Here is a 14843-nt window from a genome sequence, read left to right as displayed (position 1 = left end):
TTTGTAAGAGACATCCCATTTGGTATTTTTTGAAATAATTCCTTCCAAACTGCTACTGCTGCTGCCATTATATTGAGAGAGAGATGGAGCCAAATGAATGATAGATTTTGAAAACTGTAAAATGAGGAGAACAAGTCTCATGCCCTTTTAAAATCTGCATTTGTTGGGGGGAAAATCAACAAACTGTACAGTATCAGGTGTATTATAGCTGTAGATTCTTGTATGGAACTCTCCCAAATCTCTCTTCCCTTTCAGCTGCTCCAAAAAACAAACAAAAAAGCCCTTGTAAGGAACACAGTCTTATTATTGCATCACTACTGTGAGGAGCTACAAGACAGATATAAGGGAACCCAAATTTCATAGTTGCTTGCCAGCAATTACTAACATCTTAAATACCTGTAAAAAATTTACTACTAGCACCAAAGAGAAAAAGTATGGGACTTTCTTTCCAATAGGCACAATCACTAATGTTTGCTTATAGAGGGAAGAGAAGATTACATGCATGCCTGATACTGAAGGAAAGTTCATCCCTAATATCTATTAGTTAGAGATTGGTTGAAACCTTGAAGCATGAGGTTTTAATCTCTTCCAATACTTTTTTTTTTTTTTTAGCATTAACTGTTATAAAACTGGATCACATAAATATCAAATCCCTCTCTGAATCTTCTTAAATTCTTGGCCTCAATGGCATCCTGTGGCAATGAGTGCCTCTAACTACACATTCTGTGAAAAAATAATATGTTTTGAATCTACCCCCTTTTATTTTCATTGATTATCACCTTGTCCTGTGTTATGAGACAGGGAGAACAGAAGTTCCTGATCTACCTTCTCTATATCATTTATTATTTTCTATACCTTCATCATGTCTCCCCTCTTATTAATTTCCTTTCCAAGATAAATAATCTGAATCTTTTCCATCTCTCTTCATATGGAGATTTTGCATACCCCTGAACATTTCCATCACCCTCTTTTAAACTCTTTCTAATTCTGCAATATCCTTCTGAGATTGGGTGACAAGTACTGCACACAGTATTCCAGATGAGGTTGTACCATTGACTTACATAATGGCATTATTTTTCTCCAGATGAGACCATATGGACCAATGAGGAAATGCTGCACATGAAAAGTAAAAATGCCTGAGGTCAATTTTTGCATTCAGTATCTTTCAAGATATAACAGAAAATAGCTTAGAGAGTACAAGTAACTTATTTCTTTTGAGTTATTTTGACATCTCTCTGATCTAGTTAATGTTTTTAGAATTGCATCATCACACATCAGGGCATGTCCCCGCCTTTCTGGAGCCTAGCAGGTTTCCTCAGAAGTATATTAAACTCTGAGTGGCGGAGGGAAGGAAGAATATGAACTTCATGAAATCCGAGTACCACAGTTGTCTTTTGTGTGTATACATCAACTATGTGAATATCCAAAATATATATATAATACGCGTAAGAAATCCTTAAAATATACAGAGCCCAACATATCATAAGGCTGTATCTGCTTCTCTGATAGGATTGGAAACAACTGTCCATTTTAGTTCAGTGCTGGTTTTTTTCCATTTAAATGAGTTGTTAGCAGACAAATTGCATCTTCTTTTTCTGTTCAGTTATTGTAAGATTATAAGGAAAACAATCAACTTTCAAATGTATCTTAACTTTTTATTTTTCTGATAGGGTTCTAGATTTTATGAAAATGAGCTTAAGAAAGATCAACAAGTTAACCAACGAATTGAAAAAATGATGCAGCTAAAAGATAAAATTACCAGCCAACAGCTTCTGAAAGCACAACTACAGGTACTAACCAATTTGGGAAGTTTTTTGAGTGGAGGGAGAATAACAATGTTTAGGAGTATATTATTGATGCCTGTCCTAAAATTTCAAAGTGGTGCACAAGTTGTTAGTTGCCTGGTTCATTTGATGTTAGCTACAATTATACAGCTAAAACCTGCATAATATTTTGATGGTGTAAATTTATATTTAGTTAACAGAAGAAAATTTAAATAGATAATAAGACACTTCATTTGAAGTATTTCTTGTATAAACAAAATGGAATTAAAACAAGAACTCCTTTCCCCCAACGCTGAAAACACCTAATCAACTAATAAATAAAATCCATTGCTCATGATGCACTCCTATGAAACTCATTGATTCATTTTCTTAACAAATACCAGAGCAGTCATTTTGGTTTAAACATTTTGTGTGTATTTTTTTTTAAAAGTCCTGGCTTATGCATGTCTTATGTTAGATGGTTTATAGTGATAGGGAAAAATGTCACTAGGATTATCCTATTACTTCACTTTGTGATTTATCTATCTTTGCGTGCTAACTACTATGTCATTGAAGTCTTCAAAGTTTTATAAACAAAAAATCTGGCCAAAGGTGCATATTGCCTACAATAGAAAAATCGGTTTCCTTTATTATTAGGGCCTTGGTTGTGAACATCCATGTACAGTGGAAGGAAATAAAGGGTCTGTCTGAGAAAACTATGGATATAAGAAATGGTGCTGTGTATGAAAATGTTTCTGTGGTCCAAAAGAAGCACTTTTGCATAGGTATTCAGATACTGCAGTGATGGACAGTGTTATCAGAAACTAGATAGTATTGCATACAAATATCACATTAAAAGAACACTAAAGTTGCTAAGTCAAGCACCTTAATTTGTCTCTGTTTACATGCAGTGTGATTCAATCTTTAATGACATGATTGCATACTATTTTTTTTCAATCTGACCCCTGCCTCATTCTGTGCACAGGATAGATAGTGTTCATTGAGCAGCTGTTCAATATTTTGTTTTATCTTCATTGTTCAATATGTAGTCCCAAGCCTTGTTTACCATATTCTAGTCTAATACTGATCTGGATACAGAATTATTAATTTCCTCATATTTTTTTCTGTGACGCTCATCACTACAGTATGTGAGTACTTCACAAACATTGATGAATTTATTTTCACAACACCCATCAGATCAGGTCATATTATTATCCCCATTTTACATGTGGGAAATGAAGGCACAGAGAGATTAAGGTTAAAAGAGTCCACTAATTTTGGGTTCCCAATTTGACCATCGAGTGCCTAGGACTTGATTTTTCAGAGTACTTAAACATGTACAGTATGATATCATTCTAACACACAGCTCCCAGTAACTTCATTTGCAGATGTGAGTGCTCAACACTTCTGCAGACTAGACCACAGGGTATCAAGTTGGGTACCCAGAAAATGAGGAACACGCAATCAGTGACCACCCATGAAAACCTTTTTTTTTTTTTTTTTGTAATGACTTTCCTAGCATCACATAGGAACTCTCTGAAAGAGGCAGTAATAGAATCCAGTTCTCCAAGGCAACATTCAACTGTATTACCTATGAAACCATGCTTTCTTTCACTTTTTCAGATATCACCTCCTTATGATCTGTAACCAGATGCTCTAGTCCAGCTGTTCTCAAACTGTGGGTCGGGACCCCAAAGTGGATTGTGACCCTGTTTTAATGGATTCGCCAGGGCTGGTGTTAGACTGTCTGGGGCCTGGGGCTGAAGCCAAAATCCGAGCCCCACTGCCCAGGGTGGAAGCTGAAGCCAGAAGGATTCAGCCCTGGGCGGTGGGGCTCAGGCTTCTGCTTCAGTCCTGGGCGGCGGGGCTTAGGTTACAGCCCCCCTGCCCAGGGCTGAAGCCCTCAAGCTTTGCCTCCCTCCCCTACAGGGCGATGGGGGTCAGGCTTCAGCCCTGTTGTCCAGTGTGGCGGGGCTCAGGCTTCAGTCCCCCTTCCTAGGGTCATGCAGTCATTTTTGTTGTCAGAAGGGGGTTGTGGTGCAATGAAGTGTGAGAAACCCTGCTCTAGTATTTGCCTCAGCTTGGTAAGGGGGGAGACAACTTTTGCAGAGTTACAGAAGTATGAAAAGCTCCATGCTTCTGTGTAACACTGTAAATTTTTATCTTAAGATCAAGTCTTATCAGTTTGTAGGATGGTAGAGGGCGGGAAACTGGGCTCTTTTAGGGTGCTCACTAACATGACAGTTCTTTTCAGGTTGGCAGTCAACCTGAAAAGAACTGTCATGTTAGTGAGCGCCCTAAAAGAGCCCAGTACTGATATTGTAATATACAAGATTTCTAAAAAGCCATTCCTTTTGCTAGACAGTATCCCAGTGATGCTGGGCATGGCAGCAACATAAATCCATAGCGTCAGCAACATAATACCCCTTTTTCTAGTGTTTTGTTGATATAACAGAACCTGCACATGCTATGGGACTCTGTGTGTCAGAAATGAAAAATAAAGGTGTTTTAGTTTGTCTTTATTTTAGACAGCCTCCTCTGCAGCTGGCTAGGGGCAAAGGAGCACTTATAATCACAGATGTCCCAAAGTAATCTCTAACATCTTCAGTATTCTTGGGCAGTAAGTATACCCTTCAAAACTTACCATTAGCATTTTAAAATATTTTATTTGGCTTTATAAATAAAATAAAATCGTAAATGCCAAAGTTGGAGTTTCATATGCACTGAATGTCATTGGTTTATTAGTCAGGCCAAGTTTTCCTATACAATACTATATGCAGCAAGTTCCCACTTCTGATAAATTGGTCATGGCTGATTGAGACTCGTCTACTACACAACCCAGAAATGTCTGAAGTTCTCCAATAATCCATAATGTGAAGGATCAAAGCTATATTTTGATATTCATTTATTCAATACTATGATTAATTTAAAACTTTCAGAAGTATCAGCTTCTGAATTGTATTAACTATTGCCAACAGCCACTGTTGCCATTTTTATGGATGTTGGTTTCTACTCTGCATGACATTGCTGTCCCCTTGTAACAGAGTATTACTAGTCACTCCTAGTTTCTCTCCATTCTGTCAGATAGTTTTACAAACATAAACAGGCACCAAATTAAGTTTTTTAATTCTTATTTCATATATGCTACTTAAGAAAGAAAGTTTTTTGGCATCTATATCACATCTTTGGTCAAGAACAAATCACTATAACTTCTTCAATCTATTTGTCTAAAAATAAATAAAAAAAATTAAGAATTTTAAAAGTCTAATGGCCCAAATTTTCAGCTCTTTTCCCCTATAAAATATATTGAACCCCCCCCTAAGTCTTCCATATCAGAATTTTCTTTCAAAAAAGAATGCTACATAATTTTTCAACTTATGCACCTGGTTTACCTCTGAGAAATTCGTCTTTAACTGTCTTCAGATTTAGTAGGGAAATATGGTTATAAACAAACATGATTCTCAGAAGTAAGTCTACAAAGCTTTTGTTTTACTGTGTTTCCTTTAATGAGCTGCTGTTGCTATTTTAAATAATCATGGTTTTAATTCGTGACTAGCTTAAAGGGGTTTCCATCTCTGTTTTTATATGTGCATAAGATACTAGTGAATCATTAGATATGACATTATGCTAGTAATGCAGGTGGGGGGAAAAACAATTTTTTTGTATTAAGACAGTATCTGGAAATGCAGATTAAATTGTGTGACTGGGGGTGTGGGAGGCAACATAAATTCAAGTAATTAAAGGTCATTTGAGTGTGAGAATAACTTACCTATAGTTTGTAGAATATGAGATCATCAGAATTAACAAAGAAGAAAAAAATTAATTAAAATGAAGAGAAATGCCTTTTGATAATTTTACATGGATTTTAGCCCTTGCTTAATTGATATTACAATGAAAATAACTTAGTCTGCTCCTGGAGGATTTAAATGTAATGACTTGTTTTTCCTCTATATATTATATCATGCAGTTTTCATTATTTTTTCAAATATTTCTTCTGTTGTTATTTGAACTCCTCACCTTCTACCTTTCCCACTGGGGCCTTACATTTTATACAAACCAGTTTGACCAGCCCAACTCACTGAACTAGGATATGTGGCAATGCACTGCTATGTGGAAAAGCTTAATTTGATTCCACATCCTGGTCTTTCAGTCTTCAAACAAATTGGCTGGGAGCAAACCAGAAGGAAGGGGGAAAATCTCATATTACTCAGTAGTAATCCTTTTAGCAAATAAGTTGCAGTATGAGAGCTCAACTAGGTGAGAGGGGAGAGACCTTTAGGTTTTGTTAAAAAGTACTTCTGTAAACAATAAATACAATTTGTATATTTGTGGAATATTATGCGTACTTGCATTTAGATGTATAAATATAACAGACTTTTTCCACTTTCACTTTTTTGCCATCTGTTACTTACCTCTTTTCCCCCACAGAACAGGTTGGAGCAATAACCAGCTTTCTTCGTCGAGTGCTTGCTCATATTGATTCCAATTAGGTATGCGCGCGCCACATGCACAGTCGTCGGAAAGTTTTCCCCTAGCAGCACCCGTCGGGTCGGCTGTCGAGCCCCCTGGAGTGTCCCCTCTATGGCGCTCAGTATATGACCCTGCCGACCCGGCGCCTCCTCAGTTCCTTCTTACCACCAGTGATGGTCGTTGGAACTGGGGTGATTTGCTTAGCAAGTTCTCCTCTCGTTCGCCTAGCTTTCAGTTTGTTGTAGTTTTAGTGTTAGTAGTTTTAGCTGTTGGTTGTGTGGGTTTCCCCTCCATCCTGACTGCCTATCTCCCCTTGGGGACTCGGGGCATGCCTCGGTCCCAAGGGTTCAAACCCTGCAAGTTCTGCAATAAGCCCATGCTAACGGGTGCTCCCCACAACACTTGTCTAAAGTGTCTGGGGGAGGCACACCAGGCCGATAGGTGCAGGATTTGTAAAGGGTTTTGCCCTAGAACAAAAAAGGAGCGGGACTTCCATTTAAAACAGCTCCTTATGGAGGTGGTTCTGAGACCGCAATCCACCTGAGTGCAGCAAGACCTGACACCGAGTTAATCGGTGTGGAGCGCTCCGGCATCCGTGGCAGAAGCGGCACTGCAGAAGGACTTTGGGCACAGAGACCTGCGGCACTGCTGCTCCCAAAGCCGGCAGGAACTGTCCGGCACCAATCCCATTCCCTGGCGCCACAGGAGCAGCACTGGAAGTAGGGTAGGAGTGAATCTCCGTCTTCGAGACCCACTCCTTCAGAGTCGGCCAATGGGGCGCGCCCCAGGGAGGAGGGCCCAGTGCCAGAATCTTTGGAGCCGGCGCTGTCGACTTCGGTCCTGCAAAGGGTACCATTGAGTCCAGTGCCATTGGACTACCAAAAGCCATATGGTGGAAGAAGTGGGGCTGCCATCCACCCTGACACCTTTGCCATGACCACACCGCAGTCTCCGGCCCTCTGGGACAAGCCCCCAGCGCCAACGAAGGCGGCAAGCCGGCGATGTTGCGTCCGCCTGCATCTCCAAGGCACTGCTCGCCGACAACACGGAGACACTGCTCTGAGTTGTGGCACCAATCCATCCCTCAGCACCACTCTGAGTCGTGGCACCAGTCGTATTCACGGCGCCGGTCTGACTTGTGGCACCAGTCACCATCCTGGTACCAATCCCCGACGCGACGGAGGTCCCGTTCTCGGCACCAGTCACCACGGCACCAATCGAGGTCTCGGCACCACCAGTCGTCACGGCGCCACTCCCAATCCTGGCATCGATCCCGATCCAGGCACTGCTCCCCATCCTCACAGCACCGCTCACCAGCTCAGCTCCGCTTGGCACGGCCATGGGCATCAAGATCCTGGTCTTTGAGTTCGGGCTTGGAGACGGAGTAAAAATACTCACGCCGGAGCCAGCACCGGTCGGCACATAGACTTCCCAATGTGGGCACAATGCCATGGCCGGTACAATGGCAGGGGCCAGCACAGTGGCCCTTTTGGACCCCCTGGGCTATCACCAGGCCCAGGGTACTTTGTCCAAGGGCTCCCGGTCAGTGCTATCTGAGCCCAGGTTGCCAGTGGCTTCAGACAGCCGCCCTGCCCCCAGGGGCGCTGAGGGGACTCCGGCCTCAGTGCTTCCCCTGGAACTGACCCCCGCTCCTTCAGTGGACCCAGTGATAGTTGACCTGGAACAGGAGGCTGGGCAGGATGTCTCGATGGACTAAGAGGTCCAGGATGACCCTGTTCCCCCACTTGCGTCCTCGTCATCCTCTCCGGATGAGGCAGTGGCAGAGACTTCTACTTCAGGGCCACCACCCATAGACAGTTGTGCCCACTAAGATGTGCTGCGCAGGGTGGCGTGCAATATGGGCCTAGAGGCCGAGGAGGTGGCGGAACAAGAGAACCCTATGGTGGACATACTGGCCCCTGAAAGTCCATCTAGAGTAGCCCTGCCACTTATCAAGGCCATCCAGGTCAACTTGAAGATCTTGTGGCAGACCCCGGCCTCCATTCCCCCGACAGCCAAGGGTGTAGAAAGGAGATACTTCAACCCCTCTAAAGGGTACGAGTATTTGTATACCCACCCACAGCCCTGCTCCCTGGTGGTGTCGACGGTGAATGAACACGAGAGGCAGGGGCAGCAAGATCTCACTCCAAATCCAAGGACTCTAAAAGACTCAACCTTTTCATCAGGAAGGTCTATTCCATAGGGGGCTTACAGCTCAGGATTGCTAATCAGCAGGCAATCCTGAGCAGATATAGGCTCAATTCCTGGAACTCCATGCTGAAACTTAGGGAATTGTTTCCCTTGGAGTCCAGGGAGGAGTTTGGGGCTATTGTTGAGGAGGGCAAAGCAGTAGAACGGACCTCTTTGCAGGCCTCCCTTGACACTGTGGACTTTGCCGCCTGCACCCTTTCCTCAGGGATAGCCATGAGGAGGAGTTCATGGCTACAGGCATCTGGCTTACCCCCGGAAGTGCAGCAAACTCTGCAGGACCTGCCGTTCGATGGGGCAGGCCTGTTCGCGGAGCAAACAGACTCCAGGCTGCACAGCCTAAAAGACTCCTGGGCTACGATGAAGTTGTTGGGTATGCACATACCGGCAACCCAACACAAACACTTCAGGCCGCAACAACGCCCTTCTCCTCCTCAGCTGAGGCAGGATTTCTCTAGAAGGAGGGGCAGAAATGGCAGGCACAAGCCTTCCCATCCTCCGCCCGGGCAGGGCCATGGCCCGACTAAGCCATCATCGGGCTCAAAGCAGGCATTTTGAAGGTGTGCCCAAGGACGGTCCACCCGCCACAACGCCAGATCCTTCCCCTTGTTTCTTGAATCATCTGTCCCACTTCCACTGTGCTTGGTCCCAAATAACATCGGACCGCTGGGTTCTTCGCACGGTAGAAGTGGGATATTCTCTCCAATTCTGCTCCTCCCTTCCCTCCCATCCAGCTTCCCCATCCCTCTTCAGACACCCTTCTCACGAGCAACTCCTTATCCAGGAGGTGCAGGCACTCCTCGCCGCAGGGGCAGTGGAGGAGGTTCCTCAGGAGGTAAGGGACAAGGGATTCTATTCCCAATACTTCATAATCCCCAAAGCCAAAGGGGGTCTCAGACCCATTCTAGACCTGCAGGCCTCAACAGATTCATGGTGAATCTGAAGTTCTGCATGGTCTCCCTGAACTCCATAATTCCTTCTCTGGATCCGGGAGATTGGTATGCCGCCCTCAATCTCAAGGACGTGTATTTTCATATATCCATACGTCCTGCTCACAGATGATACCTCAGGTTTGTGGTCAATCGCAACCACGTCCAGTTTAAGGTTCTTCCCTTCGGCCTGTCCACAACCCCTCAGGTGTTCACCAAGTGCATGTTGGTCGTTGCCGCCTTCCTTCGGCGGAGACCGGTGCAGGTGTATCCATATCTCAACGACTGGCTGCTCCGGGGGCACTCCAGGGACCAGGTAGAAGCGCAGATACGCATCATGAGGTCCATGTTCAACAGGTTGGGCCTTCTTCTCAACAAGAGCAAGTCGACCCTTATACCAACTCAAAGGGTAGAGTTTATTGGGGCAATACTGGACTCGGGTCGTGCCAGAGCATTCCTGCCAGAGGCCCATTTTCTAATGCTCTCGGACTTCATACAAGGTCTCAGACGGTACCCTACCACCACAGCAAGGGCCTGCCTGAGACTACTTGGTCACCTGGCATCTTGTATGTACATGGTACAGGATTCCAGGATGTGTCTCAGATCTCTCTAGATTTGGCTCAAGTCAGCATTCCGCCCGGGATGCGACAGTCTGGACTCGGTGGTGACTCTTCCAGGTCACATCCTCTAGTCCCTGCGCTGGTGGCTCACCCAACCAGACGTGTGCAAAGGATTCCCCTTCCTCAGCCCTCCCTGTCCCTGGTAACAGATGCTTCGGCACTGGGGTGGGGAGCACACTTGGGGGACCTTCAGACTCAGGGCCTCTGGTCTCAAGACGAGCTCTCACTCCACATCAACATCAAGGAGTTCAGAGCAGTTCGGCTAGCGTGCCAAACCTTCCAGGCCTGCTTGATGTGTCAGTGTGTGTGAGTCTTGACGGACAACACAACTGTTATGTTTTACATAAACAAGCAGGGTGGGGCCTATTCCTCTCCTCTCTGTCGGGAAGCCCTCCAGCTGTCGGAGTTCTGCATAGCCCACTCTATCCACTTGGAGGCGACATATCTCTCAAGATCACAGAACGAGCTGGCGGACTACCTCAGCAGATCGTTCCGCAACCACAAGTAGTCCATCTGGCCGGATGTCATTCTCACCATCTTCCAGAGGTGGGGAACCCCCCATATCAATCTCTTTGTCACTCGGAGCAACAGGAAGTGCCCGAGGTTCTGCCTCTTCCGGAACCACAGCCAGGGCTCCCTTTGGACACCTTCCTCCTCCAGGGTCAGATCATCTCATGTATGTGTTCCCACTGCTTCCTCTCGTGCACAAGGTCCTACTCAAAGTCCACAGGGACAAGGCGGCAGTCATCCTGGTGGTTCCAGCGTGGCCATGACAACACTGGTGCACCACGCTCCTGGACCTCTCGGTAGACACCCTGATCACGCTGCCACTGATCCCGGACCTGATTAGCCAAGATCACGGTTGCCTTTGTCACCCAGACCTCCAGTCTCTCCACCTCACGGCCTGGAAGCTTCATGGCTAACCCCCATGGAGCTCCTGTGCTAGGAGGTGGTCAGGGAAATTCTGCTTGGTAGCAGGAAACCCTCCAGTAGGGCCACCTATCGGGCAAAATGGAAGTGGTTTGTGATCTGATGCTCCCAGGGCCGTTCTCCACTGTTGCAGGCCCCCATTCCTGTCCTCCTGGACCTGCTGAAGCTCAAGCAGCCAAGGTCTGGCTGCTTCGTCCATCAAGGTGCAGGTGTATCCTGGCAGCCATCTCTGCATTCCACCCGGGAACAGCTGGGCGCTCTGTCTTCACCAACCCCATGGTAGGCCGCTTCCTCAAGGGCCTGGAGCATCTGTATCCAACTGATCCCTGCATGGGACCTCAACTGATGGGGCCCCTGTTTGAACCGTTGGCAACTTGCTCACTTCTGTATCTATCATGGAAGGTTGTTTTTCTGGTTGCCATTACTTCGGCAAGGAGGGTTTCGGAGCTCAAGGCCCTCACTTCTGACCCTCCATACGCCGTTTTCTTTAAGGGTAAGGTGCAGCTCAGGCCTCATCCATCTTTCCTTCCAAAGGTGGTGTCCCAATTTCACTCTAACCAGGACATTTTCCTGCCTGTGTTTTACCCTAAACCCCATGCAAACAGCCAAGAGCAACACCTACACTCTCTGGACATTCGATAGGCGCTCGCCTTTTATATGGACCGCTCAAGGCCATTCCGGAAGTCGAACCAATTATTCATGGTGGTAGAACAGGGGTGGGCAAACTACGTCCCGCGGGCTGGATCCGGCCCCTCAGGGCTTTGGATCCGGCCCGCGGGATTGCCACCCCCCATGGCGCCGTGGGCCCCGCTCCGCTCTAGGAAGCGGCCAGCACCATGTCCCTGCGGCCCCTGGGGGAGTGGGGAGGGGGCAGAGGGCTCTGCACGCTGCTCTTGCCTGTGGGTACGTCCCCCGAAGCTCCCATTGGCCCGGAATGGGGAACCAAGGCCAATGGGAGCTTTGGGGGAGGTACCCCCAGGCAAGGGCAGCGCGCTCAGCCCTCTGCCCCCACTCCTCCAGGGGCCGCAGGGACATGGTGCCAGCTGCTTCCTGGAGTGGCGCGGGGCCATGGACAGGGCAGGCAGGCAGGGAGCCTGCCCTGGCCCCGGTGCATGCCGCTGCCACCCCGGAGCCACTCAAGGTAAGTGGCGCTGGGCCGGAGTCCTCACCCCTCCTGCACCCCAACCCCCGCCGCACCCCGCCTGCACCCCAACCCTTGCCCTGAGCCCCCTGCTGCACCTTGCACCCCTCCTGCACCCCAACCCCCTGCCCTGAACCTCTTCCCGCACTCCGCACCCCTCCCTGCACCACTGCCCTGAGCCCCCTCCCACATTGTGCACCCCATCCTACACCCCAACCCCCTTCCCTGAGCCCCCTCGTATACCCCACACCCCTCTGCCCTAACCCCTTGCCCCGAGCCCCTTCCTGCACACCACACCCCCTCCCACACCCCGCACTCCCTGCCACACCCCAACCCCCTGCCCCAGCCCTACATTCATGGCCCTGCATGCAATTTCCCCACCCAGATGTGGCCCTTGGGCCAAAAAGTTTGCCCACCTCTGTGGTAGAATCATAGAAGATTAGGGTTGGAAGAGACCTCTGGAGGTCATCTAGTCCAACCCCCTGCTCAAAGCAGAACCAACACCAACTAAATCATCCCAGCCAAGGCTTTGACAAGCCAGGCCTTAAAAACCTCTAGGATGGAGATTCCACCACCTCTATAGGTAACCCATTCCAGTGCTTCACCACCCTCCTAGTGAAATAGTTTTTCCTAATATCCAACCTAGACCTCCCCCACTGCAACTTGAGACCATTGCTTCTTGTTCTGTCATCTGCCATCACTGAGAACAGCCTAGCTCCATCCTCTATGGAACCCCCCTTCAGGTAGTTGAAGGCTGCTATCTAATCCCCCCTCACTCTTCTCTTCTGCAGACTAAATAACACCAGTTCCCTCAGCCTCTCCTCGTAAGTCATGTGCTCCAGCCCCCTAATCATTTTATTTGCCCTCCGCTGGACTCTCTCCAATTTGTCCACATCCCTTCTGTAGTGGGGGGACCAAAACTGGACGCAATACTCCAGGTATGGCCTCACCAGTGTCGAATAGAGGGGAATAATCACTTCCCTCGATCTGCTTGCAATACTCCTACTAATACAGCCCAATATGCCGCTGGCCTTCTTGGCAACAAAGGCACACTGCTGATTCATATCCAGCTTCTCGTTCACTGTAATCCCCAGGTCCTTTTCTGCAGAACTGCCGCTTAGCCAGTCGGTCCCCAGCCTGTAGCAGTGCATGGGATTCTTCCTTCCTAAGTGTAGGACTCTGCAATTGTCCTTGTTGAACCTCATTAGATTTTTTTTGTCCCAATCCTCCAATTTGTCTAGGTCACTCTGGACCCTATCCCTACCCTCCAGCGTATCTACCTCTCCCCCCAGTTTAGTGTCATAGGCGAACTTGCTGAGGGTGCAATTTAATCCCATCATCCAGATCATTAATAAAGATGTTGAACAGAACCGGCCCGTAGCAGACCATATGAAAGGTCTCCTGGTCTTGTTGCAGAGGATCTCATTGTGAATTACCTCCCGCATCTGCACCTGCTACGAATTGGCCAATGTTCCACCCCCGGCTCTCATGGCCCATTCCACGAGGGCGCAGGCCTCATCAACAGCGTTCCTGGCCCAGGTGCCAATCCAAGAAATCTGCAGGGCGGCGACATGGTCATCGGTGCACACATTTGCCGTTCACTACGCTATAACCCAGCATGCTAGAGACGATGTAGCCTTCGGCAGAGCAGTGCTCCAGTCTGTCGTTCCATAACTCCGACCCCACCTCCGAGGTAGGGCTTGGAGTCGCCTAACTAGAATCGATATGAGCAAGCACTCGAAGAAGAAAAAACCGTTATTCACTTTCTCGCAACTATTGTTCTTTGAGATGTGTTGCTCATATCCATTCCAGACCCACTCGCCTTCCCCTCTGTCGGAGTAACCGGCAAGAAGGAACTGAGGAGGCACTGGGTCAGCAGGGTCATATATTGAGCGCCATAGAGGTGCCACTCCAGCGGGCTCCACAGCCGACCCAATGGGTACTGCTAAGGGAAATCTTTCCGACGACTGTGCACGTGGCATGCGCACACCTAACTAGAATGGATATGAGCAACACATCTCGAAGAACAACAGTTACGAGGAGGTGAGTAACCATTTTTTCTCCTCTTAGTATGTGACAAGGGTTTTCTTTTATGATTGTTTGGCCTGTGGCACCTTGGCCAATCTAATATATTTTTGTAATTTCTGTGTTTGTGTACATTTTATACACTTTTGTACAGGCTGACAAACTTGCGCTGGAGCTAGAACAGAGCCGTGATCTCAGCTGTACTATTGTACACATTGACATGGATGCCTTTTATGCAGCAGTAGAAATGAGAGACAACCCAGAGCTGAAGGAAAAACCCATAGCAGTGGGATCGATGAGTATGCTGGTACGGTCAAATGTCAAACTGATACAAAGACCAAATTACATAAAGATTCGGTGACAGGAACATTAGAAATGCATACAATAATAACACAGATGGCGAAAATGTTTGTTTTCTTACTGTGTAAATTTGGATTTTACATTTCAAAGAACCAGGTAGTTTGCAAAATTTTAAGTTATGAAGAGGTAACAGAAAGGAAAAAGTTTTCTATTAAGCATATAAACTCTTGGCCTGGCCATTCAATTAAAGGTGGAGAATTGCATGTTGGGGCCTGTACTCTCTTTGTGCTGTATCTTTATTTTGATATTTAGAGCCACCTTAGGCTTGATTGTAGAGCTCTGTGGAGCACACTTTGGTTGGCAAAATTAGAAGGCCTCATACCAATCTAATGTTTAGCTCCTACGTGAAATCAAATGTATTGATTTGTTATTGATTAAAATATGAAAGGATATACTA

At 47.0% G+C, this 14843-nt stretch overlaps 1 protein-coding gene across 1 annotated transcript in view; it reads left to right on the top strand.

The window, feature by feature from the left end:
• The window catches only part of POLK (DNA polymerase kappa), a 65284-nt gene that overhangs the window by 23294 nt on the left and 27147 nt on the right, over window positions 1-14843 (top strand). The window contains exons 3-4 of the mRNA XM_065406265.1: window positions 1671-1790; window positions 14241-14393. Of these exons, the coding sequence (XP_065262337.1) occupies window positions 1671-1790; window positions 14241-14393 (273 nt within the window). The remainder of the gene's footprint in view (window positions 1-1670; window positions 1791-14240; window positions 14394-14843) is intronic.

Source organism: Emys orbicularis, chromosome 6, assembly GCF_028017835.1.
Source record: "Emys orbicularis isolate rEmyOrb1 chromosome 6, rEmyOrb1.hap1, whole genome shotgun sequence".
Taxonomy (NCBI): domain Eukaryota; kingdom Metazoa; phylum Chordata; order Testudines; family Emydidae; genus Emys; species Emys orbicularis.
This window is presented reverse-complemented; position numbering and strand designations above follow the sequence as displayed.